Raw genomic sequence first — 23,806 nt, 5'->3', positions numbered from 1 at the left:
TGCACACCTGGTTTGAATGAGGTTTTCTGACCCTTAGCATTTATGACAGCAATATAACTGCCTTTTTTTTTTTTTTTCCTGGTGATTTTGATTTAAATTTGCTGAGCTGGATCCTAAAAGTACAGCTTCACTTCGGGGTTGTTTTTTTCTGGTTTTAGGGTGTTTTGCTTTTTTTGGAGATTTTTTGGAAGAGAAATAAGATGCAAGCTTTCTTCCCCAAGAAGTAGCAGTAAAATAGACCAAATTCTGCCCCACGTGGATTTTTTTAACTGTTGAAAGTGATAACAGTCATCAGATTTTGTGACAGCACCTGCAGCTGCACAGTGGATACCTGTTTTAAAACTAAGTGACCAAGTACACGCACAGGTTGGTGAGCTTTGTGGCTGACCTCATTAAGGAAAAAGAACACCAAAAAAGAAGTCTACAAATTCAGTTAGCTCGGTATTGATCCAGAGTAAATAAATATCCCTCTAACGCAGTGCATTCCCTTCAATAGCACACATCATCTTCTAGTACGTTAATACGAGTGTGCGAGGAGTATTTTCTAGTCTAGGCAAAAAGCTAAAGGAAAGACAGAAAACAAGTATCAGCAAAATGCTGAACATTAATACATGAGATAATCTGTGACAATTCTGTTAGCTTGCAAACCAGGCAGACAGTAACAATTCAGAAGTTTATATATTTATATGAAGGAAAGTTTGTATGAATTAAAAGTTGTGCATTTGGTTTGCTACCCCTGTTTAAGTAACTGCTTTTGTCTCGGTGCCTACACTTTCAAGCATTAACCGCATCCTCCTGCACTGGCAAGGATCCCTCTTTCTGCAGAACTTGCTGAAAAATTCAACACTGCTCCTCCTCAGAAGCCTGACACTGAAAGAGGTCTGTGCGCAGAATCCAAGGGGAGCTGCGCTGCTACAGACCCTTACACAAACTGATCCAAAGTGTGCTCCCCTCCACAGTTAATATTTGTGTCTGCTCCATGGAAACCTCAGGAACAGGTGTGCACAACGCTGGAGGAGAACAGGCACAACAAGGGCTTGACTTGCTGTCTATCACAGATTATTATCCCAAAGTACTTCTTGTTTTAGAGCGATCTGTACAAAGCCACCTGTACTTCTGTCATCCCAGAGCACACGTGAAGCTTGGGCTGGAGCAGATACAGAAGTTGCTGGCTTCTAACATTTCTCATATGGTCAAGGCATTCAAAATAATCTTAAACACACAGCTGTTTCTGCCAATGAGGAAAAGAGACCTTACTATAACTGTCTCATCACAGCACATGTGGATCTTGCAGTACACAGTAGCTATTCTTGAAGGACCATGCACTTATGGGTTAGTACACTAATGTTTTCTCTACTTACCCTGCAAGGTGTTCAATAAAGGACAAAAATAACCAGCATGGGGTTCTAGTACAGGCAGGCAGAACTCAATTTTACCTGTTCACACCAATACTCAACTATTTCTCATCCCACATTGTATAAATATACCCCAAGCTTAAAGACAAGGTCAGACTGCTGCATACATTGAGCTTGCTAATACAATACAAGAATGTGTTTTAACTTTATTTTCATGTACAGTTTCAGAATATATAGAGCATAGAAAATGGTATATTTTAAAGGCATATCAAGTAAAAAGAATATTCTAAAATATGTTTGATCTGTTAAAACTCTTGTTCAAACTTTTTGGCATTTTCTTGGTACTTAGAACACTGACCTATGTTCTCTGTGTGGCACCACGTGCATGCTGCTGTTTGTACACTGAAGTGTGTGTGCTTTTCACTTCTAACTACAGTGACAGAAGCTGAGTTCATGTATATATACATCTTTATCTTAAATATTTGCTCTATAAATGACCTAAGCAATATTAAGGCAAGAAACTGAAGAAGCATCTCTTCAAGTCAGTGGCATATCAGCTTAATTTACATTGTTACAGGATTATCTTCTAGATATAAAATAGTTTTAATGCACATTTGTTTTAGAATTTCACTCTTAATATTTCACGTTTGAATAAGACTAGCCAAACACCTTTCAGCCTTAAACCTACATCTGTTCATTTAAAACAAATCCTGCTTGCTAGCAAAATTCAGGTTTTGAATCTGAAATGAATTCAGCAAACAGCAGAAACACTTTTTTAAAAAGTAGGGTAGTAATGCCTGAAATTCAGAGTGTTCCCACTAAGAGAAAAAAGACTAACAGAACACTAGCATGGTGCAAGACTGAGAAGGTGAGAATTAATTTTGCTCAGACTGATTCATTGTGGGTTTTTTTTAAACTGCTGTTATTTTTAGTTTTCATTTGCTGTTCTGCTTGTCTAATTAATTTCTTGCCAGTCTTGTTGTGCCTTCTTTGCTCCCTAATAAAAGTACTACTTGTTAAAACATTTTACGATGTTCAGGGAATGGAGATGGAACAGCATGACCCATTACTCATGTCAGAGACAGCTCCTATACAGCTGCATGAGAACTCAAGGATGAATTACCTGCAGGAATGGGTCAGACTATCAGCTGCTGTGTAATAGGGTAAGTTATCAACATTAGTAGAGCTACATTATTTTGTAGTAATAATTTTGTTCTACATTAAGTGTAAAATCTCATTTAAGATTTATTTTTATTGCCTATATATTGGGTCAGCTGTAGTGAATATAATGAAATAAATACATGGTTAGTGCTTTTACAAAGTCAAATCTACATTTGAACATCAAAGGTGTGACTAACCAGAAAAAGCCACTTCATTCATTCCCCACACTGGTCTCCAGACCCTGAAATCACCACCAGCCAAAGCCAGTATTACATTGCTGAGCAGTTAAATCTGGTATTACAGTAGAGATTTCTCTCACAAAATTATTGAAAAGCAAAAATCACCAAAAATTTTGAAAAACTATCCTGGAACTCATATGCATTATAATTAAACTCTGATTTCTTTAGCAGGAGCGTTTATTCAAGTAAAATCCACATAGGAACTTAGAATGAATTTTGTAAAGGCCAATTTCTTAATGAGCAGACTCAGGAAAAAAAAAAAAAAAGAAAGCTCTTCTAAATTACATATTAGCCAACATGATATAACTAGCCAGAGCCCAATGTAATAAACGTATTGAGTTTGGTTGTAAAAAAAAAAGTTAGATTTGGCACTGCACAATGCAAAAATAAAGGGCTGCAGGACTTGCGTGGAGTATCTCTTTCTGCTCAGACTCCTCCAGTCCCAAGCTGTGCACTGAATTTTGAATTTGCTGGTAACTTTTCCTGCCAAAGGCTCTGTATGCTTAAATTAAACGTGAAGGAGGATCAAGAGAATCATTTGCTGGAGTACAAAAAGGAGTTGTTTACTTTTGCAAAGCAAGTGGTTTTAATAAAAGCTTGATGACACTTACTGCACATTATAAATAGCAGAACATTTGTCCTCTGCTAGAACAGCCACATTGAGTGCAGCTTTGGGCTTTTATACTTGTTTGCTTTTGCACCATGATCCTGGCCTCATTTTTCACTTTCCCTGTATTTATCCCATCCCAAAGGGCTAGATCCAGGCCAGGAATATGCTTAGCATACTGCTTCCAAGTTAATTTGCAAAGCCTTTATTAGTAATCTGACAGAGGCCAGGAACTGTTAATGCCTAGAAAAGGGAATTCACCATTTCACCACTGATGATGGTGAAATACATAAAAGAAAACTTGGGTCAGTCTTGCTCAGACTGAATGCCAGGCATTCCATTAAACCTGCTGTGGTTTTTTTGGTTTTGTTTTTTTTTTGTTGTTTTTTGTTTTTTTTTTTTTGTATTCTGTTTCATATCAAGAACACAGTACATTTTTAGAGAAACAATACCTTTACTACAAAACCATGTAAATGATTATATACAAAATAGTTACTGGAATTTGGTTTTGTACTGTAGTGACAGTAATAACTAGCTGCTGACATTTATTTACGTTTCCTTAATACTAGGTACATAACGCCACTGATCAGAGTAAAGGCAAATGCAATCCAGGCTAAGACAAAGGAATAGCCATATTGGCCTTCAGAAACTGCAATGGTATATGCATTGCTCTTGTGCAGTTCTTCATGCCTATCTGTATAAATGGAAGCTGCAATCATAACGCACAGACCTGGAGGAGAAAAAACAGCAGAGGTTAGTAATTTTATTTAGTATCAATGTGTACAACAACTGCTCACTGACTCTCATCTGACAGCCGCTTCCAGCAGTGTCTTTTTGCAAACACTTACTTTCCATCCACAAACTAAACTGGGGGCATTTCAGGACACACTCTCAGTTTTTTTGGCAGGGACTGAATTTTAAGTGCTGTTGCGTATTCATGTAATTTGCAATGAGCACAAAATGATTCTTAACATCTGGATAGTTTTAAAGACTAACAAAAATTAAGGAAGTACCTGCCTGCAACATTTGCACAATCACTTAATTTGATCAAGATGTTCAGAATCTTAGATTCTTTCCCTACCAAATTTTTACTTCTCAGCTATGACGTTACCCACATTTTCACTGCCTAAATAGCAGCTGCATGTTTAAACATGCATGCAGAACAAGCTATGACCTCCAGAGCCCTACAAATTTCTCATGCAGCTCATTCTTTTTGAAACCTTTTTCCCCTTCCCTTTCCTACTTTCATGTAAACATCATTAAAGTCACAAGTGTTGAAAAATCACTCACATGACAGGAGCTGGATAATAGAGGTTAACACAAATCTTTCTCCTTGCTTTAGACGGAAAAGTTGAAGAATGAAAACCAGAAATGCCACACAGCAGAAAATAGTAGATAGGATCATGGAGGCCTGAACAGCCTGAATTGATTGATATTCTGCAAAAACAAAAAAGCAGCTTTGATTAAAAACAGTTTTCCTCCATTGCTTATTCCTGCAATGAGCAGAAGGGCAGAGCTACATTCTCTAAGCAGTTCAGCAGACATAGCAAACCAACTGTGCAAGCCTAGAAGGGTTCTTCTCTGCTTTCTTGCTATTAACACAGCCAGTGACTTACAGACTTTTAAAAGCTTCTCATAAAAGTGAATAAAACACTGATGGGACCATTTCTCACATACCACATCCTTCACTACCCTCTGTGTAATTAAAACAGGGTGAAACTCAAGTGTAGGCTAAATTCATGTTAGATTGGATGTGCCTGTGCATAATGGGATCATCTCACTGCAATATATATATGACCTGATACTCGGACAGCAAAGTTACTACAGGGCTACATGGCTCTTCATTTACCTATTTAAGATACATACTAACTGAAAGTGTGGGAATACAGTTGAAGTAACACTTGAGAATAAAAAAACATGTATTTTTTGGTAAAGCAGGGTAAGTTAGGCTGTACTGTATATTAATTTATCTATGTTAAAACTTCAGAGTGTGTTCTCATTTTCTTTCCCTTTTATCCCCCTGCCTGTACAACAAGGAGAAGATTGAAGATTTTAGAAGACATGAGTAGTTAGAACATACAGGTTTTTGAACAAGAGTATTATCGTCCCTGCAAGTTTTATGTTGGTTTCCCCCATCTCCTGCTAAAGGAACTGAGACATATGCATGCAGAGATACTCACCTCTGAATTGATCAGTAATAGCTCTGCAGGTGCTATTATTTGTGATACATGTTCTCCAGACATCTGTAGAAAAATTATCTCCTACCCACCAGGCCTGCAAAATAAAAGTAAAGGTACATCCACTGGAACAAACATCTGTTCATTTTACTGCTTAACCTTTCAAACTAAATTTCAGGTGTAACGGACTTCAAAGCATTTGCACAGGCTAGGTCTCAAGAAAGAGAGGGAAAGAAGTGTTACTCTTCTGTATGTGGAGATGGGATGGGAAGCCAACAGCATTAGGAACTGGAAAATACTTCCATGTTCCCAGTAAAGAACCGAAAGCTTCGCTGCTCCTGCTTGAGATCTACGCAGGGACCAGAGACCTTTCTACATTTTTTCTGATAAATTTGCACTGAGTCATCTACAGACCAAGAAACTGAAGGCTGCATGTTACCTGTTCAATTTTGGAATAAAGGGTATTTCCTTATTCATGTATCATTTTCATCTTATACCCGTGTGAAGTAAGAAAGGGACTAGATGGCAATCCTGACGCACAAGGCATTTTCTGCTGTTCAGACAGAAGTCTTTGGTATTCAATGATTGCTCACTCCATAAGATACCCAGACAAGCCACGATTTGTTCATCCAGGCCTTGTTTGGAATGTAAATTCCCTTAAGGCACAGCATTTTTTAACTCATGGGAAACAGCAGGATAGTAAACGCAAGAAACAGAAACCCTGTTTACAAATTTCCTAGTTCCCAACACCGAATGAATTAATCTCAACTAACGTAGCTGTGCTGTCAATGTGCAAATGCAGTTCGCGCACTGTGGCATTTGACTGGAAGTAAGAGCAATAAATTAAGATCTCACTGTGCTATTTCTATTTTGATGTTTTAACATTTAATGCAAAATAGTACTGCAGTGGCTGAACAGATTTTTACGGTAGCCTGGGAAATGCTGCAACCACTCCACACAAGTGGCATTTCCTCAGGAAATCCACTCCAGTTCTGATAGCTATCCAGGCCTTTGCTTTGACTAGTTCATGGAAAACTATGACTTTTAAATGTGACTCCTGGAATCATCTGCTGCTTAAAGAGACATTCCAGAAACCTCACAGAATGCTAGGCAGCTTTGCAACAATACAGCAATAAGGACATTAGTGTATTATGACGGTAGCTGTATCTGTCATAGTAACACTGGATTACTGAGAAAGCATTACTTTCTCAATATGCACTAAGCCATTCATTTTTTTTTTTTTTGCTGCAAGTGGAATAAATTATTTTTCAGCTTCAAATGCTTTTTAATCTTTTCAGAGCAATTTTCTCGACAACATAAAACCCATGAAAGTGCTAAAACCAAGCAGAAGGTGGTTGCATAGTTTGCTACTGCTTAGAAGTAGTAAATGACACAAAGCAGAGTGCATGGTTTTGTAATTTTGTAATACTTTATACATAACTGACCTGAGCTAAGAATAATTTGCCTGTCCACCATCCTAGCTTTCTAAATATTCGAAGGAGCAGGGTAAGGAAACCTGGTTTTGCTGCTTTTAATTAATGACCTACCCCAGTGTATCAACTAGTTGGCTGAAAAATAACACATTAGTTCATAGAATTTTGCAATAAAAAGTTGTGGATATCACATCATTTCACTTAGAGTATAATCTTTGGAAAGACCATGGGATTCAAACCAGCTTCACTGAGTAAGGTAAAGTATTTCCAGCAGACTATTTCTTTTAATCCTAAAAGCCTGTGCACTCACTGAACCTCTCAGAGAAAGAATCCAATGCAGATACGAGTACCAATCATTGTGCCGGCAGTTTTGGAAATAAAGTCATTCATATTAAGAGCTAGAAGTAAATACTGGAAAATAAATTATTTCTGGTCACAAAAGTAATAAAAAAAATTGAAAAGAAAGCCACACGATTCTAAAACTTTGTGCTGAAATTGCTTCAAGTGAATGGAAACTAATTCATAGCAGAAATTATCCTCCTCAGGCTGGTTTGAAGAAAAGAGGCCAAATCTATTTTCAGTTGCATAATTTGAAGTGTTACACAGCAACTAACTTCAGGATAATATGATTTTTTTTCTTATACAAACATTTGTTCTGATAATAAATTGGTGGAAGACTTCTAAGGCTCAAAACATATCTAGAAAATAATCTGAAACACAGTAATAAAAGACTGTATAAAGCAAAGAAAAATCTGGGTGCATGAGTGACAAAAAGAAGAAATGACACTTACATTGTCAATAGTTGAGATGAACAACAGCGCTGCTGAAGTTATGTGAAATATAATAATGAAAGCCAGAAGAATCAACATCCTTGATCTGAGGAGTCTTTAGTCTGAGATAAATCTGTTAGAAAAAAAGAAGAGTGTAGATGGTCATTCTTTAAAAGCTGTTAATTGATCAACCTGTCATTACACCACTGTGGCTGCAAATGGTCACAGTCATTGCAAGTGTATTTCAGGGCACAGTACCATTAAAGAGTTTGAAAGGTTGTATGTAGTTTGGCTGCAAGGCATGTATTCTTTCTCCTGAGGTGAAAGACTTCACTAATCAGGCTTTATACCAGTAGGACAGCTTTCTGCTTGTTACATGTAATACGTAGCTAGCACCACTAGTGTTTAAATGAATCTCAACTTGAAGCAAAGCCAAGAAGTGAGTTTTTGTAATATGCAAGTGGGATGGCTGCAATGAGTAAACACAAAATTTCTGCAAGTTTCTCCAGCAAAGGTATAAAGCACTCTTTCATGTTGACTTTTAGAGAATTACTTTCCAAATGACAGCTTCATTTGGATGCTATGCCAGAACTTCCACTGGCTTTTTGCTAAGATCTTGTTTCAACCATGCTTTTGAAGTAGGAAGAACTGCAGATTTCAGTAAGATGTTGGTAGAACAAAATTAAGACTACCTTGAACTATCACCTAGATTTAGGAACAGTTGTGTTGTACCTTAGGTTTTGCATAGGTTGTCCTTTGTTTATATAATCACAAGATTTATCCATTGGTGAATGACTTACGGCAACCATTTTCTCCAATACGGAGTTAAATAACCCAGTTAGCAGTGTAACAATTCAGTTATTTTCTGGTTACTAACTTAATACACTCTCTACTACCCCTATTTTATATAGCCCATTTAATACCATTTCACTTCTCAAATGAAAAAAAAAAAAAAAAATTAAGCATAGTGGAACCACAAACATTTTTTGAACTGCAATCCCAAGGGAATCTATGGGCAGGTAATGGAAAACTATTGTTACTGATAAATAGGACTGTGCAATTGCTTGGCATAGCCATTATCTTTTCTTTATTGTCCACACATGCTTTCCAACTAACAGGTGCTATAAGGAAACCCCAGTCCTGCAGTTACTTTCACTGCATTTGAAGTGTACCATTCAGGAGCACTATCACTCATAAGTACCTTATGTATCTTTCTCCACTTCCTTAGCTTTGGAAACTTTCTCTTATGTCAGATGATCACATACTTGTAACACAGCAAATACATGGAAGAAAAGGCAATTATCTGAAGACTTCATTTTTTCATGTCTAACCCTCTCTCCCTTACTGCTGTTTCTAGATTCACAAGCTACACGTACGACAAGCAATGCAGATAGGAGTGTGTAATCAAACAGAAGGACTACTTTGACAGCATTTTCAAAGAGAATAGCAGCTCCACTGGCACTCTCATCAATCCAAAATAAAACTATACTCTGCAAAACTTGAACAAAAAGGCAACAGGCAACATGTAAACACACTGAATACGGACTAGAAGTTCCAGACTAATCCTTTACTTTCCACACTGCAGCACATTTCACTGCAGTACCGCATTATAGTGAGCAAAAAGCCAAAAAACATTCAAGTACTTTCGAAAAAAGGGAACTGATCTGATATGCTTATTTTTGAATCAAACTTGAATAGTTTCCTGTGATAGCTGCAGAACCACAGCAGAGCAGAGCTGGAGGGACCTCAGACACTCCCTCCAGTTAGTACTGGAAAACTAAGTCAAATCCTAGAACAAGGAAAGCAGCTAGTCGAATTTTTATTCCTATTTTCTCTGTTAAACTTGCCTTTTCAGTCACAACAAATAACAGAAGTGGTAACTTCCTCCAAAGAGCCAACTCTGCCATATGAGTCAGGATCTTCTGAATCTAGCAGCCATGTTCTGCTTCTAGAAATGTCATTCATGGCTGCCCACTGAGACTTTCTTGAATGAAAGGAAGGAAGAAGGAAAACAAGCTATTTTGTGGGCTTGTATAATGCCACATCAAAATATCTTCACTGTAAAATGTACCAGTCTTCACACAGCACTCTCTTGTCTTGTGGTCACGTTTTTTTCAGTTTCATTTGTTCACAGATGGTATCTAAGCAGACAATAGTCATCTGCCATATAAGGAAAGAGAATCAAACTGCACTCTATTATTTTAAGGCTAACAATGCATCTTATTACATGATGCGTCATAAAATAAGAGAGAGAAAAATGTAACTAATTAAAACCAACCTTGCAAAATCAAGAATTGCCAGCCCAGAACTTGCCAGTTTTAATCAACTGAATGGTTTTGTTTTACTGCTTTCAGACATAAACAGCAGAGTTTCAAAGACGATGAATAAACACACGCAGTAGACGAGAAGACGTACGTTTCTCCCAAATAAAGTCAAGATTAAATGAAAGAGCATTTTGTTTTGATTTCACACACACACAAAAAAGGCAGTAGGAATACCTTGATGCTTCCTAAGAACCTTCCTAAAAGCCACGTTTAGATAATTCCTACTAACTTGCTGGCAACGGCTCCTTTCCTGCACTGCTACAACTTCTCAGCAGACAGGGCTACAGCCACTATAAACAGATAGGGGCATTACACACTCTGGGCGAGCTAGGCCAATTCCAAGTAATTCATACCAGGGAAGATAACAACTTGCTCTCCACTCCCAGAAGAGCAGACAGACCTGCAGGCTTCAGTCACTCCTGGCAACCTCTTCCTATGGGCAGGACAGCAGGGAGGAGCATAAGGTTCATCCCAGCCTGCATAAGGAGTAACAAGGGAAGGGTCTTCCAGCTGAACCCCACACATCTTGGCACAGGAAGCACACAGCAGCTCCTTCCCCCTAAGGTGCAGCCAGCAATGATGAAGCAGCTCCTCCAGTATCCGCATCCCTCTCAGGGCAGAAAAGACTTCATCTCTCAGCAGACCTATAAGCAACCACTCCTCATTCAATCCTGACAAATCTGGGATTTAAAAGTTTATTTTGATTACTCAAGATTCTTCTACTCCCTAAATGAGAGGTTTTTCCTTCACTGGCTCTCTGAGGCCCATCTGCATACCTCTCCCAGAAGCAGGCAGCAACTATCCTCTTTCATGAGCTGGCAAATGACACAGTTAATGTTTTTTGCATGGAGAATTTCTGAGAACGCTGTTTGCATTAGCATTCAGAATTCTTACTATTTTAACTATTTATTACTAACCAAATGCCTTAGTAGCATCCTATTTCTGCACGCTAGCTGTAGTTCTCCCTGATTCTTATTCACTATTCCTCAAGGGTTCATTCTCTTCAGGCTCCAATTGGTTCCAGTTGTTCCAGCAGGCGAAGCTTGCCAAGCCAGCAGCGTGCCACCTGGCAGCGTGATCAGCATCTGCCTTCAGCCTCGTCTGCAAAATGGAGGGCACCTGCAGAACAGATGAGCCTGCACCACTGCTTAACCTGCCTGAACTAATTCTGCTCGGCAGAAGCTCCAGCAATTCAGGTTAGATTAAAACCCTATCCTTCGCATTTAATTTATGTGGCCAAGAAGATAGTTTCTTAAAAGTAGTTATTACTAACAACAGAAAATACTTTTTTAATCAAATATTTGGTGCTCTAACCCTTGGTAGTGTTGTACATGAACAAGAATCTACGAACAACTACATTAAGAAGACGCACAGAAATGATCAGATACCTCAAATAAAACTTTAGTATCAATGTGTGATGTAATGGAGGATTCTGTAGTTTGGTTTTTTTTAATTTCCTTTTTTGCAGATTTGGAAGCACTGCCCTACTTACCAGTGCTAGTACATGCTGCCATGGAAAGTTTTCTTCCTCTTCCAGGATTCTTACTCTTAAACTGCTCAACTTTTTTGTTTTTGTCACTTGATTCTAGGTAAGAATACTTGCATTGATCAAACTGTTTCTGGGTAGAATCACTTTTAATTTCTATCATCTGAAGCAATGTGCACTATGCTCTCCACTTGAGGTGTTTATAATTAGGTCCACTGCCTTTAGGCACGGATGGAGACTAGGACAGCGCAAGAGATATTGTTTATCCTTCCCCAAATTGGCCTGAATTCTTCTAGCAGTTTTTACACACACACACACACACACACACACACACAGAAGTGTTCTGGACCCATTACAGATCCCTTTATAGAAAAGATGGAGCCACTCTTCACAGACATACGTGTCAAAAAGACTAGGGGCCACAGATGCAAGATTCAACAAGGAATGCTCCAACTGTGCAAATGTTTTTGATATATTCAATAAGCATGATTAAGTGCAGGAACAGGTCCCAGAAGCTGTGGAATCTCCATTCTTGGACATCTCTGTAACTTAACTGAAGCAAGGCCAGTGCATCCTGAGCCAGCTCCCTGCTCAGAGCAGGACCACAGTGGATGGAGTGTCTGAGGCCCCTCCAGCTTTGCTCTGCAGTGGTGCTGCAGCTATCGCAGGAAACCCCCACACTAATCTCCAACAAGCCCTGAGAACAAAGAGCTGAAGATCTGACTGACTTCATCACACGTGACATGAAAAAAGAGATGTTGGGGTTGCAGTAAAAATGGCGTTGGAAGTCAACATCAATTCCTCAACTGCAAAACGCAGCGTTTAATACCACATCACAGAGTACGTAGCAAGGCAGAAATGTACAGGTACAGCTGAGTTAAAAGTGCATCCTACCACTGAATCCAGAACAGGTAAGTTATTAGAAACATACTGAACACATCCACACTTGCTGTAGTGATAAGGTTTCCCATAAATGCTGTTAAATTGCAGGACACCAGTTTTACATACACATATAGATCTATACATAAATGTAGATAAAAGTTACTACAAAAGAACTATCCCTGGGTAAAAATCTAATGCTGCCTTATTTTGCAAAGAGAGGGAGGATAAATGCACCAGTCACGCTCATCTCTAATGTTTTCAGTAATACAGCATGTTGGAAACAGTAATTTGCACGTTCATATTAGGGCCTGACGTTCTTTCCAAGAGGTGGCTAAGAAGGGCTTCTGCTGTTCTCTTCAAGACATGCACAGACAAGTTGTTTTTTTTTAAACATGGTAAAACGATGTAATACTCAGAACAACACAAAGGGGGGAGAAGCATTTAATCCACGTTTCCCAACATTTCTGTATCGTAATAAGCAAACACATTACAAAACTGACTCACTTCTCATTGTCTAACTCCCCCCAACCACCCTAACTTCAAGATAAAGTTTATCTTTATTGTCCAGCAGTACAGAGACATGCCTACATGAATTTCTTCTGTTTAGTATAGAAAGCAAGAACAAAAACTCTGCCTTGACAGTTCTCAACAGAAGGTTTTATCACTACCTTCCAGCCCAGATGTGATCTCTGCAACCCATGATTTTCTTTCTTCCCATGTGGTTACACTCTGCTGCCAAGCTATGGCTCGTGTTTGTGCATACTTAACTTTTGCAACCAGAGCAGCACGTACATAACACAATCTGTTCATCCTACACTCGTCTGCATTGAGAAGACCAGAGCTTATCCCTTAAGATGGTCCCTAGCTCTCATTTCCTCATATCATTTCTTTCTATCACGTTCACTTGAGTCCACATGCGTAGAAAATCTCAGCCCAGGCAGTGCTGGTGCATGCTCCCAGAAGCAGGGTGAGAACAGCACAGAACAGCTCCAGCTCTGCACAGAGCAGGCTGAGGTGTGCAGGTTGCCAGTCACCCATGGCTGGAAGGGCACACCCAAAGCAGGGGCAGAGAATCCAGCCAAACAAGTCAGCATACCTGCAGCCTTCTGCCCTGAGATCTTTCACTGCAACTAGAACAGCAGGTGTTGGGACCATTAGTAAGGATTTAATTCAGCTGAACTTTTCTTAAGGTCACCACTGTAAAACTGAATCAAGGCAAGCATGAACTGCCAATTCTTCTGTCCCTTGGTGCTATAATTAAGACTATATATGTGAAGTTAGAAGAAAAATCTTGTCTACTGGTCACATGAAAAGTCTGTCATCTTGTGATGCATCATAAGATGTTTGCATTTACATGATAAGTGCTTCATTCTGCTCAGAGTTCTTGTGCCACGTCTCATGACAGAGACAGAGAACCCAGGAGTCAGTACATTACCTCTAACCCTGCCCAATATTCCCTGGTTTATATGGAGGAGAGTGCTACTGTACACTTTTTTCTTTCTTTTTCTTTTACCAAATACAATTTTTTCTGTTTTTCTTTTGTGATTCTCAGAACTGGAACCAGAAGGGAACTAAGTTTAGACAGCAAAAGTAGCAAAAGCTTTGAGGGTTTCAACAGTGCCTAAATATCAAACACAAAGAGAATAATTATACCAGTTGAACCAACCCACTCTAGTTTCATTATTACTTCTGCCTGAGCTAATCAGGAACACCAACATTACAAGATACAATTTAGTGAGTGATATTCCTTAAAACAAGGCAAATAATATTCAAATTCATACTTTGCCCCTTCAGATTCTCCAGGCTGACTAGCACATAAGACTGGGCACCGCAGCACTGTTTTTAAGCTTGACTCTCTGCTAACTTGCATTTTTTCCAGTTATTTGTTATGCAGGAGGCTCCACCAGACTGCTGCAGTCACTTTTCTTCCCTTGCCACCACTCACTTACCTGTTGGTGAACCAGTTACATAAATTTTAGTGGCGCCTACTGCTTGTTCTCACCAGCTGCTCTTTCATTTTAGTGATTCTGGATTAAAACCTCAAGATGCCTAGAATATCATTTGCTTTAGGCTAATTCTTCTAATACCAGTTACACTTCTATTTTCAACCTTTAGTGTCTTATGAAATACTGGTGCCCATGACTGTATTTATATTACTCTGACCCTACTCATGGTCTGCGGTATCCGTACATTGCTCCACCATTTGAGTAATTCCCTTTGGATCGTTTCCCTGTTGGTTTTGTTGCCAAGAAATTAAGCAGGGCAGCTGCCATGTGCTGGAGCTGCCCTCTTGCCTGGCTGCCATATCTCTGCGCAAGAAGTTTGAAATGGAGAAGCACATCTTTGCATCTGTCTTCTTTTTCCTCTATTATCAATGCAAATTGGAAAAAAAAATACAACTCAGACCACCTAGTTCTACTTTAGATAATGACTTGGGAGCCTTACTTTAAAGAACCAACCTTTAAACATCTCACTGGACAGGAGTGCTAGTCTTGAAGTTAACACTGCCATGTAGATTTATAAACCGCATGTAAAGACTTTGCTGCTAGTAAACCCTGAAAAACATATTGATAGCTCTCCGGTGTATGGTGTACTGTTAGAGCTTACAGGTGTACAAACTGCAAAGAAAAATTTCTCATTAAAATCTTATTTGTAAGAGTAATTCAGAAGTTAAAAATACACATTTACCAACATTTGCAGTCTCTGCATTTATGCTCACATACTCTCCATTCTCTGGGAATTGAATATATTCTAGAACTGAACAAATGCAAATTTAGTAAATCTAACAAGATTCTAAATGTTTATTTTTATATAAAGCCCATTAGGTCCATGCACTGAAGATTTGTATGTAATGTCCATGTAGACTTGGTCTCAGACAGGTCTGAACTCTGCTTCTGTGGATAGTACCCTGTACTACAACAGGAATACAAACTTTTTTCCAGCTGTAGGTGGTAAAATGGGTAACTTGACTTGAAGGACTTTTCGGTCTTTAAGTGCGTGAAGGATGTCCAAGGACCCTACATGACGTATTCTTCATGCTCAGGGGTAGATTTAAATTCAGACTTGTTTTAATGCTCAGGTATTACACAGCTAACCATCAATACAGAAACAGCACACACTTTTTGAACCAGAAATCACTTTAGCCAGGTAACAAACCTCTAATTGCTGACTGGCTCTGATCAGACCTCCATGAGACTGATGATCTCTAATCTAAGATGAATCTACTCTAATCATGAGAAGGAAGTGCAAAGTAAGAGTAACAATCTGCACTGCAGATAGGCTCTCATAAAACTTTTCCTAGTATGAAGGTAGGTATGCCCTTTGTGAAATTACATTTCAGGTGCTTGCTTGATTTTGGACTTGGAATCGAGTAGGCTAAGTGTACTGCCAGCCCTTAGATGGTACAGATACCATAAGCTCTCTGCTTATGAGCAGTGAGTGGTGAGCCCTCAGCAACCCATAAATTGAGAAGTTACTCAAGCTTGCAGCTCCTTGTGCTATCAGTTTTATGTAGAAGCTTCTCACTTATGCTTGCAGCTACTTTTCAGTCCTTCATCACAAAGCAAGGAAATCAGAAGGAAATGAAACAATGTTCCCCACATACAATTACTGAATGCATGCAAAAATATTAATAATAAAAACAATACAGCAAAAACAAAAGTCTAAAGTTTATTTGGGGTACACTACTTATGTCTTTTAAATTCAGTGGCAGAAAATGAAAATAGAATCACTCTCCAGACCTAGATTTTGTGGTGTACTTGCAGCACGCTGTCTTAAAACCCATCAACTTCAGCTCAACTAAACCAGTCCATTTGCTGTATTCTGACAGTGAAACACAGAGGCTTGGAGGCCAACTGGCAAGACATGGAACTGACTCAGTTTTTATCCACCTTCTTTTGGGAGATCTTTCCTTGAAACCAAAGCCCCAAGGTCTGCTTTTTATGAGCACCTGTGGCTTAATAAAGCCTTTTCTTATTATGGCAGTTGAGTGTTGCATGGGACTGCCTGAAGAATAGTAAGCTTAGAATGAAACTCCACATCCTTTGCCTATCACTCACCTGCATGTGAGGGGATCCCGAAGCACCATTTCAGCTCTATATAGAGACTATTTCATGTTAAACCTTAACTCCTCCTCAGAAACCCTACTTGGCTACCAAAGGTAGAACAAACAGTGCTTACCAGTTAGGTCATCCCTCCTCATTAGATCTGTGCTATTAAGCCTGAACTTCAAAGTCTGGGGAATTATAACCCTTCTATCCCATACATTTCTAATCAAAACCAAGAAAAAAAAAAAACTGCAGCAAAATAGGCTCTCTAACCGCTAGCTTTGAGTACCAAGAAACAAAGAAATTGATGCTTCTAATTTCTTAGGAATGTTTTTAATAAAGTTTTGACCTAGGGATGGCAGCATTGCCGCCACTTCTGTAACCATGTCAGTTATTTATTTGCAAACAAGTTCAGACTGGGCTTAGACTTGCCCTACGATTCCTTTCACCATGACCTTAACTATAGCTGCATGAACTACAGAGCAAAGTCACTGTGCCATGAAAGCCTTTGTGGGCAGACAGCAAAGCAAACCTATGGGAAAACACAAGCACAATGCCTTGCCACAGGGTGGGGAAGTGGCACTCACAGGGAAAATGAGCCTTCTGACATCATACCTGAAAATCCTAAAAAAGTCTTGAGCTCAAAAGATTCAAGATTGAGATATTCAAATACACCAGCAAAAAATAAAAAAAAAAAATTAAAAAAAGGAATGAGAAGCCCAACAGCCACCCTGCGCTGAGAAGAGATCATTTAGCAGGTAAAAAGCCACAGTCACAGAAGCCTGCTCCCTATGCCAGGTGGACAAACCCCTGACTACAGGCACATTTCAACAGCACTCCTTAAGCATTCATCCTTTTAAAATTGCTTTTTAGATGCTTTTGTGTGTTCAGCAGAAAGACATTTGTCCTCCTCAAGCAACACAAGGCAGCACTTTCTTCACAAGAAAATCTTTTATGCATTCTTCATTTTCCCTAAGATCACCATGATGTAACTGCACTTTTCCCACTAGGTAATCACAATCCAAGGTTTAGCCTGCTCAGCACAATCCACACTGGTGTAAGGTAGGTGGCTGTAACACCATCTCTTAATTCCCATCAAGGCTGCTGCTTGTGTCTTCCACCATCTGCTCATCCACCTTCAGTTTATGCTGAAATAGACACATGCCTCTGGAGAAATGCTAACAAAATCTTGTCTTTAATGAAAGATGCCCTATGGCAGCAATCTGTTCAAGAGATTTGTTGTACCTCAAGAAGTACACATTGTTTGGGAAAATCCAGCAGTAATGTGAAAGAAGGAACTGCTTGTAGGTTTTGGTTTCTTACAAAACACACATATCTTCTCTTAACTTTCACAGAGGCATCTAAAAAGTACTACAAAATACCCTGAATTACAAAATATAAGTAAAGCTTCATAATATGCTTACAAATTGGAAAAAAAAAACCCACACAGTTTCTTACACATTAGGACACAGAAGGGAAAAGAATTATGCAACCTAAAGATGAGAATAAATAGCTATAGATCAGGCTGAGCACATTCAGGATGGACTTAACTCTCAGAGTTCTCAGGTTCATGGAGCAACCTCACAATCACCACAGCAAGGAAAAAAAAAAGTCCTGCCTTTTTTTTTTTTTTTAATACTCTATGTGATAGAATGTTAACCAAGGAGCAGGCCTGGTGGCCCAAAAGAGCCCTCCAGTTCTATTCTGCAAAAGGTTACCCCAGCAGTCTGGTTTGGGCCTCCATATTTTCTGCAACTTTTGAAGGATCCACACGGCCTTCGCACTCTGCAGAATTATCTCACAGCTTTCAAGAACTTCACATACTGCTGGGAACAAAGCTGACTGTTGGACTGTACAGCGGAGTAATAAGGAGCGATCGTGGGATCAGAGGCACGCAGTCCACTTGAAGGCAGGACTTACTCCTCGGGTGGGCAGCAAGCTCCAAAGAGCAGTGAGCTCTGGTCTCCTGAGGGTGCCCTCAGGGCCCCGCTCCCTCTCAGATTCAGCAGCACCCATCTGGAGCAGCTGAGCTCAGAGCAGGCTACCAGCACAGCCCTGCCTCCAGCCCCAGTGAGTGGGTGACCTCGTGGAGCTGGGCAACAACCAGTAAGGCTTTGCCAGCTGTAAGACATGCCTGGGAACCCACTCCTGCAGCAAATAACTGAGCCAAGGTGTGGCCTGGCCTCACCCGCACTCTGTCACCACGTGGCCATGTTTTGGCACCCAGGCTGTCCCCACTCAGTACCTGTCGGGGCAAGGAAGCATAGACCAAGTGTAACATGAGACCTTTTCATCAGGTTGACAGTTTAAATGTGCCATCGGTCTGATCCAATAAAAAGCAAAAAAGAACAAAAAACAAAACGCACCTGCAGCATTAATTCTAGACAATAAAAGAGTTCTGCGAGCAAATCTCAGAACCCGGGTTCGACCGACTACAGGCTCCTGCTTATCCAAAGATTAATCCAGATACAACAGAACAGCTTGAGTGATTTACGTTGTTCCACCTAATTAACCAACAAACAAAGGCAGAAAAAGTCTGTCTTTCCAGATTGAAAGCAATGCATTTAATTCATTAGAAACGAAAGCTGATATTGTTTTAACTTTGGCAGGTGCTCTATGGAAATTGCTAGCAATTAGATCTGTTGCATTCACTGTTGTAAAATTTTCAAACTGCTTGTTTTGATTTGGCTATGACTTGCTCTGTATTGAGAAATTTTAGTTTTAGTTAATTCAGAGTTTACACATCATCTATCAAGAGTGTGAAAATACATCCCTATTGACTGTAGAGCAGTTGACTATAAAATGGAAAGAGCAAACTCTTCCCCTATTACTACCATTTTGTTTCAGAGCAACATGGAAGCATATAACTGGTCTTAATACTTAACCAAGTAATCAATCTTCAAAAGGTTATTTTTATATTCTAATTCACAACCAGTGCAACTGAAAGTAATGCTTAAGGATTGCCACATGAACCAGCTCAGGTAGGAGGATTTCCAGCACCTCTTCACTGCAGAGTTGCACACACCAGTTGGCTGCTTTTCTGCTCTCTGGCTGCTCCCTGGCAACTGATCCCAGCCAGCTCCTGCCACTGCCTGCGTCAGCCTTGTTCTGCCCCACAGCCTCTCCTTGGCCAAACTGGCTGCCTGCACAGGGCCTGCTTCACCACAAGCTGACCTCCCAGGTAAAGGCCCCTCCAAGCATGCTGGCACATGATAAAATGGGCAGGCTCACTCTCTTTAGGCCTACATTAGGCTCTTCCTGCAGTCTCCAGACGGTTTGTTTTTATGTTTGAATTACATTGCTGATTTGTTGTTCCCATGCATTGAGAACTGCCAGCCCTAGAGACCAAGTGAGTCTGTAAACTGACTGCAGAGATCAGCAGCCACACACACATCTCAACAGGTATATTTAGATACTTTGGAAGGTCCCTTTCTGCCTGAAAGAAGGGTGTAAATTTCATGTGCCACTTAGCACCTGCATTAGACACCCACCCTTTCTGTCTGTGCAATTCCACCAATTCTTAAACACAGCATGGTATCCGAAGTCACCCATAAATGTATGTCCCATAGCCATATCTAAGGGGTGCCTGAGTCAGTCCACTTTCTGCCCAACCTACAGCCTCCTTTGAATCTCTCTCCACAGCCAGAGGGTTGTATTTTAAGGTCACACCCAAATTATGAGGCTTCACTTGGCACGCACATACCATCATTAAACCTGCCCATGAAACTTCATAGACAAAATAAAAAGGTGTAATTACATTTCTCCCATTTGGTGAAGAAACAAGAATTCCTTTGATGGATGAATTCAGGCCATCAGGCTTTCTCTTGAATCCCACCCAGCAAGATCTATTTTCTGAAAATTAAGATGCTTATCTTCCCGATGAAGTCATGAGCACTACCTGATGTACTGAGATATATTCTACAAAATTATCTCCTCTCTAAAATAGTAATGCTTTCAACAAAGATAGCAAATACAGAAACCACACCACAACAACCATTGGTTTGCTTTGAGCATCCAAACAAACAAATAAAACCTAACAAATGCTGAACAGCTCCATGAATGGAATTCCGTAGTGCTGTGGCTTATGCTTCCCCTGTATTCCTTCTATGATCAATGAGATTTATCCTTTCAAATCTGTCTGCATTCAAGTATAGTATAATTTTATATACAAAGTGTTTGGTACACTTCAGGGTAAATCCCTTTCTTATCAGTTCTTGAATGACACAGTGCCTTATTCTGCTGGGTCTTCTTGCAACAGGAACATGGCAGCAGGATCCAAAAAGTGCATCTTCTGCTGGCTAGCAACTCAATTGATCTTGTCCCCAGAGACCCACTTATCTCTTTAACTAAAAGCATTCTTGTAGTGATTTATGTGGTGGTGTCATGACTTACAGGACATTCAAGACAGAAATAGAACATGAAGTCTAATTGGAAAATCAGAATACATACAAACCACTGAGGTGAAACAGGAAGTCTCCGTGTGCTGCCAAACACCTCATTTTTAAACGTGCTGGCAAACAGCATTAAGAAAAGAGACAAACTACAACTGATATAGTTAGCAAAAACAGAGGAAGGCCTTACTCTTCTAAATATCCATATGGGACTCGTCAGTACAACATTCTTCTGATCATTCTAAGAACTTCAAGCCCAAGATGGGAAACAACCCTGAGATGAACAAGACCATAAAAGAAAAGTCATGAAAATGGAAGACACAAAGCAACTGTGAACCAAGAGATGCTAGGAAGTCATGAGGCAACAAATACATTAACCAGCAGTGGAGATGTTGATTTTATTTAAGCCATGATGGCCAGAAAGAGTAACTACAGCATCTGAGAATTGCAACAGAACTCATCTGAGAGCAGGACATTTCAGCAGCCTACAGTCTTTGTCTGTTGAACAACTTCCATTATTAGCAAGAGCTTTAAATCTGTGTAAGCAAATAGAATACAGTGTCTTTCCTCTGTGGCAGATCCACAGCATAATCAACACTGTTTGGGTGCTTATGACAGAAGTCCTTCCAGAGACCACAAATAAAGAATACACCACCAGTAGTGTCTTGTCTACTGGTATTATGTTGTTTTTATTTTAAATTATACCAACAGACTGTTTTCCTTCCCAAACAAGTATGCTAACAAGAAACTGGTCATCTTGCAAAAGATTTCATGATATAACTGTATTTTGCTCTGAGTTAATGTTGATGACTCCCCGGCTAGCAGAATTATTCCTAGTTTCATCAAAAAAATAAAAAAAATCTGGCTGAGTATACAGCTGACTTTGTGTCATGTCAGCTGTATGGCTGACATGACACAATCTGTGCACAACTGTATTCAGCATGAAGGATCAATCTTCCTCCAGGTACCCACTCTACAGGTCAATTTCACAAGTTCATAAATGAGCACAGAGGACAGCACCTCAGCTTACTGCCCTCATGAAAGCAGACCCCCACACGCCCATCACACCCATGGGCTGCTGCTGCCTGCCCACCTGCAGCCACCTGCCATCCCACTGCCAGCAGGGCTCTTCTGGGGAGCAAAGCCTTCAAAATCAAAGCAAGAGAGCGGATTGAAGAATCATCACAGAGCATTTCATTTGACAGAAAAAATACCTGCTTGGCAGGCAAGAAGGCTTATTTTACATAGCTAACATAGCAGCCCTGTACACACGGAGTCTGAAAGTAAAGGGAAAGAAAGTGCTCCTTTTTTTTTTTTTTTTTGATGGAGATCAGCCAACCCTAGCTGTTTATTTTCAAAGCTCCTACAGAACTCTAAGAAAATGTACCTAAAAGTGAACAGCTATTCTCAGAGTTTCTTCACACACCAATAATGAAGTCAGATACCTCTAAGACGCTCAACTGCAACAATTACTCATCATTTACAGAGTATTCTCAGGTGCTGGGAAAAAAAAAAACAAAAAAACAAAAAACAGCACCATGTGAACAAGCCTTTCTGCCAAGAACTTAAGGAAGAGGCCGAGCTGTGGGTTTCTCTGTGGCAGGAGGCTGTGACCAGCCCCGGGGAAGCGAGCTGAGGCAAGGAGGCAGTGGAAGCTCTTCCTGGAGATGTCCAAACAAGGAGCTGACCTCCACAACTGCGTACTGAGCGCAACCCGCCTTGTCGAAAGCCGCCTGCCCGGGGCGGGCACCGACCTCCTGCCTGCCAACACCGCCCTCCCGGTGCTGCGGGGCTCTGCAGCCACAAACGGCCCCACTGAGAACGTCGGAGTGAGTTTCTGAGACCGTGGTTTGACTCAAAATGAAAAACGCTTAACACTGGCAAAAAAAAAACTTCACCAACCGAAGACTGGGCTGCATTATATAGAAAAGTTCTTCCACTAGGGGGGGTTCGGCTGCCAAAAACAATCAAGTGTTATTGTAGTACACGCAAACTCCGCTCAAATCACATCAACAAAAAAAAAGAAGAAAAGGAGAGAGGGAGGGGAAAAAAAAAAAAAAAAAAAAGGACCCTGAGGAGAGTGCGAACTCTGCGCGGGCTCGGGGCAGCTCGAGGCATCGCGGCCGCCCATTCCCCCAGCCCGGCTCAGTGCCGCTGCCGCCGGGGCCACGCGCCCGGGAGCGGCCGGAGCGAGGAGCGGAGCGGGGCGGCGGCTGCTCAGAGCCACAGCCGGCACTGCAAGCGACGGCGGCCGGACCCGGATAGCAGTAAACAAAGTCCCCCCCCCTCCCCTTTTGATATACATGTAATATTTTCTTTTTTTGTTTTTTTCCGTTTCTCCGTCCCCTCGCTGGCACAGCCCCGCGCCCCCCCCACCGGCCGCTGTACTCACGGGGCGCGGGGGCCGGCGGAGCTCTCCGCGACCGTCTGGCGGCGGGGCTGCTCCCGCCCTCCCTCCTGCAGAAGTGATGTCAGACGCGGGCTGGGTGTGGAAAGAAAATTATTTTCAAAAGTGCCCCTCATCCGCCTGCAAAGGGAGAGGTGCGTGTGTGTGTGTGTGTGTAGAGGGAGGGACGGGGCGAGCATGGGATAAACTTTTCCCCGCCCGCTTCCACTCCGCCCCGCGGCCGCCGCAGTCCCGTGAGCGCGGCCCCACCGCCCCGGCCCGGCGGGGAATGGAGCCCGGGGGCGGTGAGGCGGTCGAGGCACCACAGTGGAGCGGCTGCTCTGTAGTGAGCAGCTCTGTGAGGAGCTGCCTGTTCTCCCTCCAGGGCGGGCACGGTACGAGAAGCTCCGGGTCCCGGCAGCGGTGCTGGAGCGAGAGCCATGTTGAGGGAGAGCCTCCTTCGTGGAGACCATAGCTCTGCTAAAGCGGAGCTCGCAGAAATCTTGTCTTTTTTCTTTCACGAGAAAAACTTGAATAAGGCGAGTTGAG

The 23,806-nt window shown here is 41.0% G+C and overlaps 1 protein-coding gene across 2 annotated transcripts; it reads right to left on the bottom strand.

The window, feature by feature from the left end:
• EMP2 (epithelial membrane protein 2) lies at positions 1,524-23,477 on the bottom strand. 2 transcript variants are annotated; one of them, XM_021411582.1, is made up of 6 exons: positions 23,264-23,477; positions 21,062-21,145; positions 7,764-7,875; positions 5,543-5,636; positions 4,653-4,799; positions 1,524-4,092 (listed from the first exon to the last, which is right to left on the bottom strand). In XM_021411582.1, exons 3-6 carry the CDS (start codon positions 7,839-7,841, stop codon positions 3,908-3,910), a joined length of 504 nt encoding a protein of 167 aa, XP_021267257.1. In that variant the 5' UTR covers positions 7,842-7,875; positions 21,062-21,145; positions 23,264-23,477; the 3' UTR covers positions 1,524-3,907. The 2 variants fall into 2 exon arrangements, with proteins under 2 accessions (XP_021267257.1, XP_021267256.1); XM_021411581.1 differs by lacking the exon at positions 21,062-21,145 and having other exon boundaries at positions 23,264-23,475.

This window comes from Numida meleagris, chromosome 13 (genome assembly GCF_002078875.1).
Source record: "Numida meleagris isolate 19003 breed g44 Domestic line chromosome 13, NumMel1.0, whole genome shotgun sequence".
Classification (NCBI taxonomy): domain Eukaryota; kingdom Metazoa; phylum Chordata; class Aves; order Galliformes; family Numididae; genus Numida; species Numida meleagris.
The sequence above is the reverse complement of the archived record's forward strand: the minus strand, read 5'-3'. Positions and strand labels throughout refer to the sequence as shown.

Bases quoted from the DNA above. Each gene is read 5' to 3' on its own strand.
- EMP2 (XM_021411582.1), bottom strand. From the start codon at position 7,841: ATGTTGATTCTTCTGGCTTTCATTATTATATTTCACATAACTTCAGCA. The intron at 5,637-7,763 runs GTAAGTGTCATT...TTTATTTTGCAG, and splicing joins TCATCTCAACTATTGACAAT to GCCTGGTGGGTAGGAGATAA. The intron at 4,800-5,542 runs GTGAGTATCTCT...TTGTTTTTGCAG, and splicing joins TATTACTGATCAATTCAGAG to AATATCAATCAATTCAGGCT.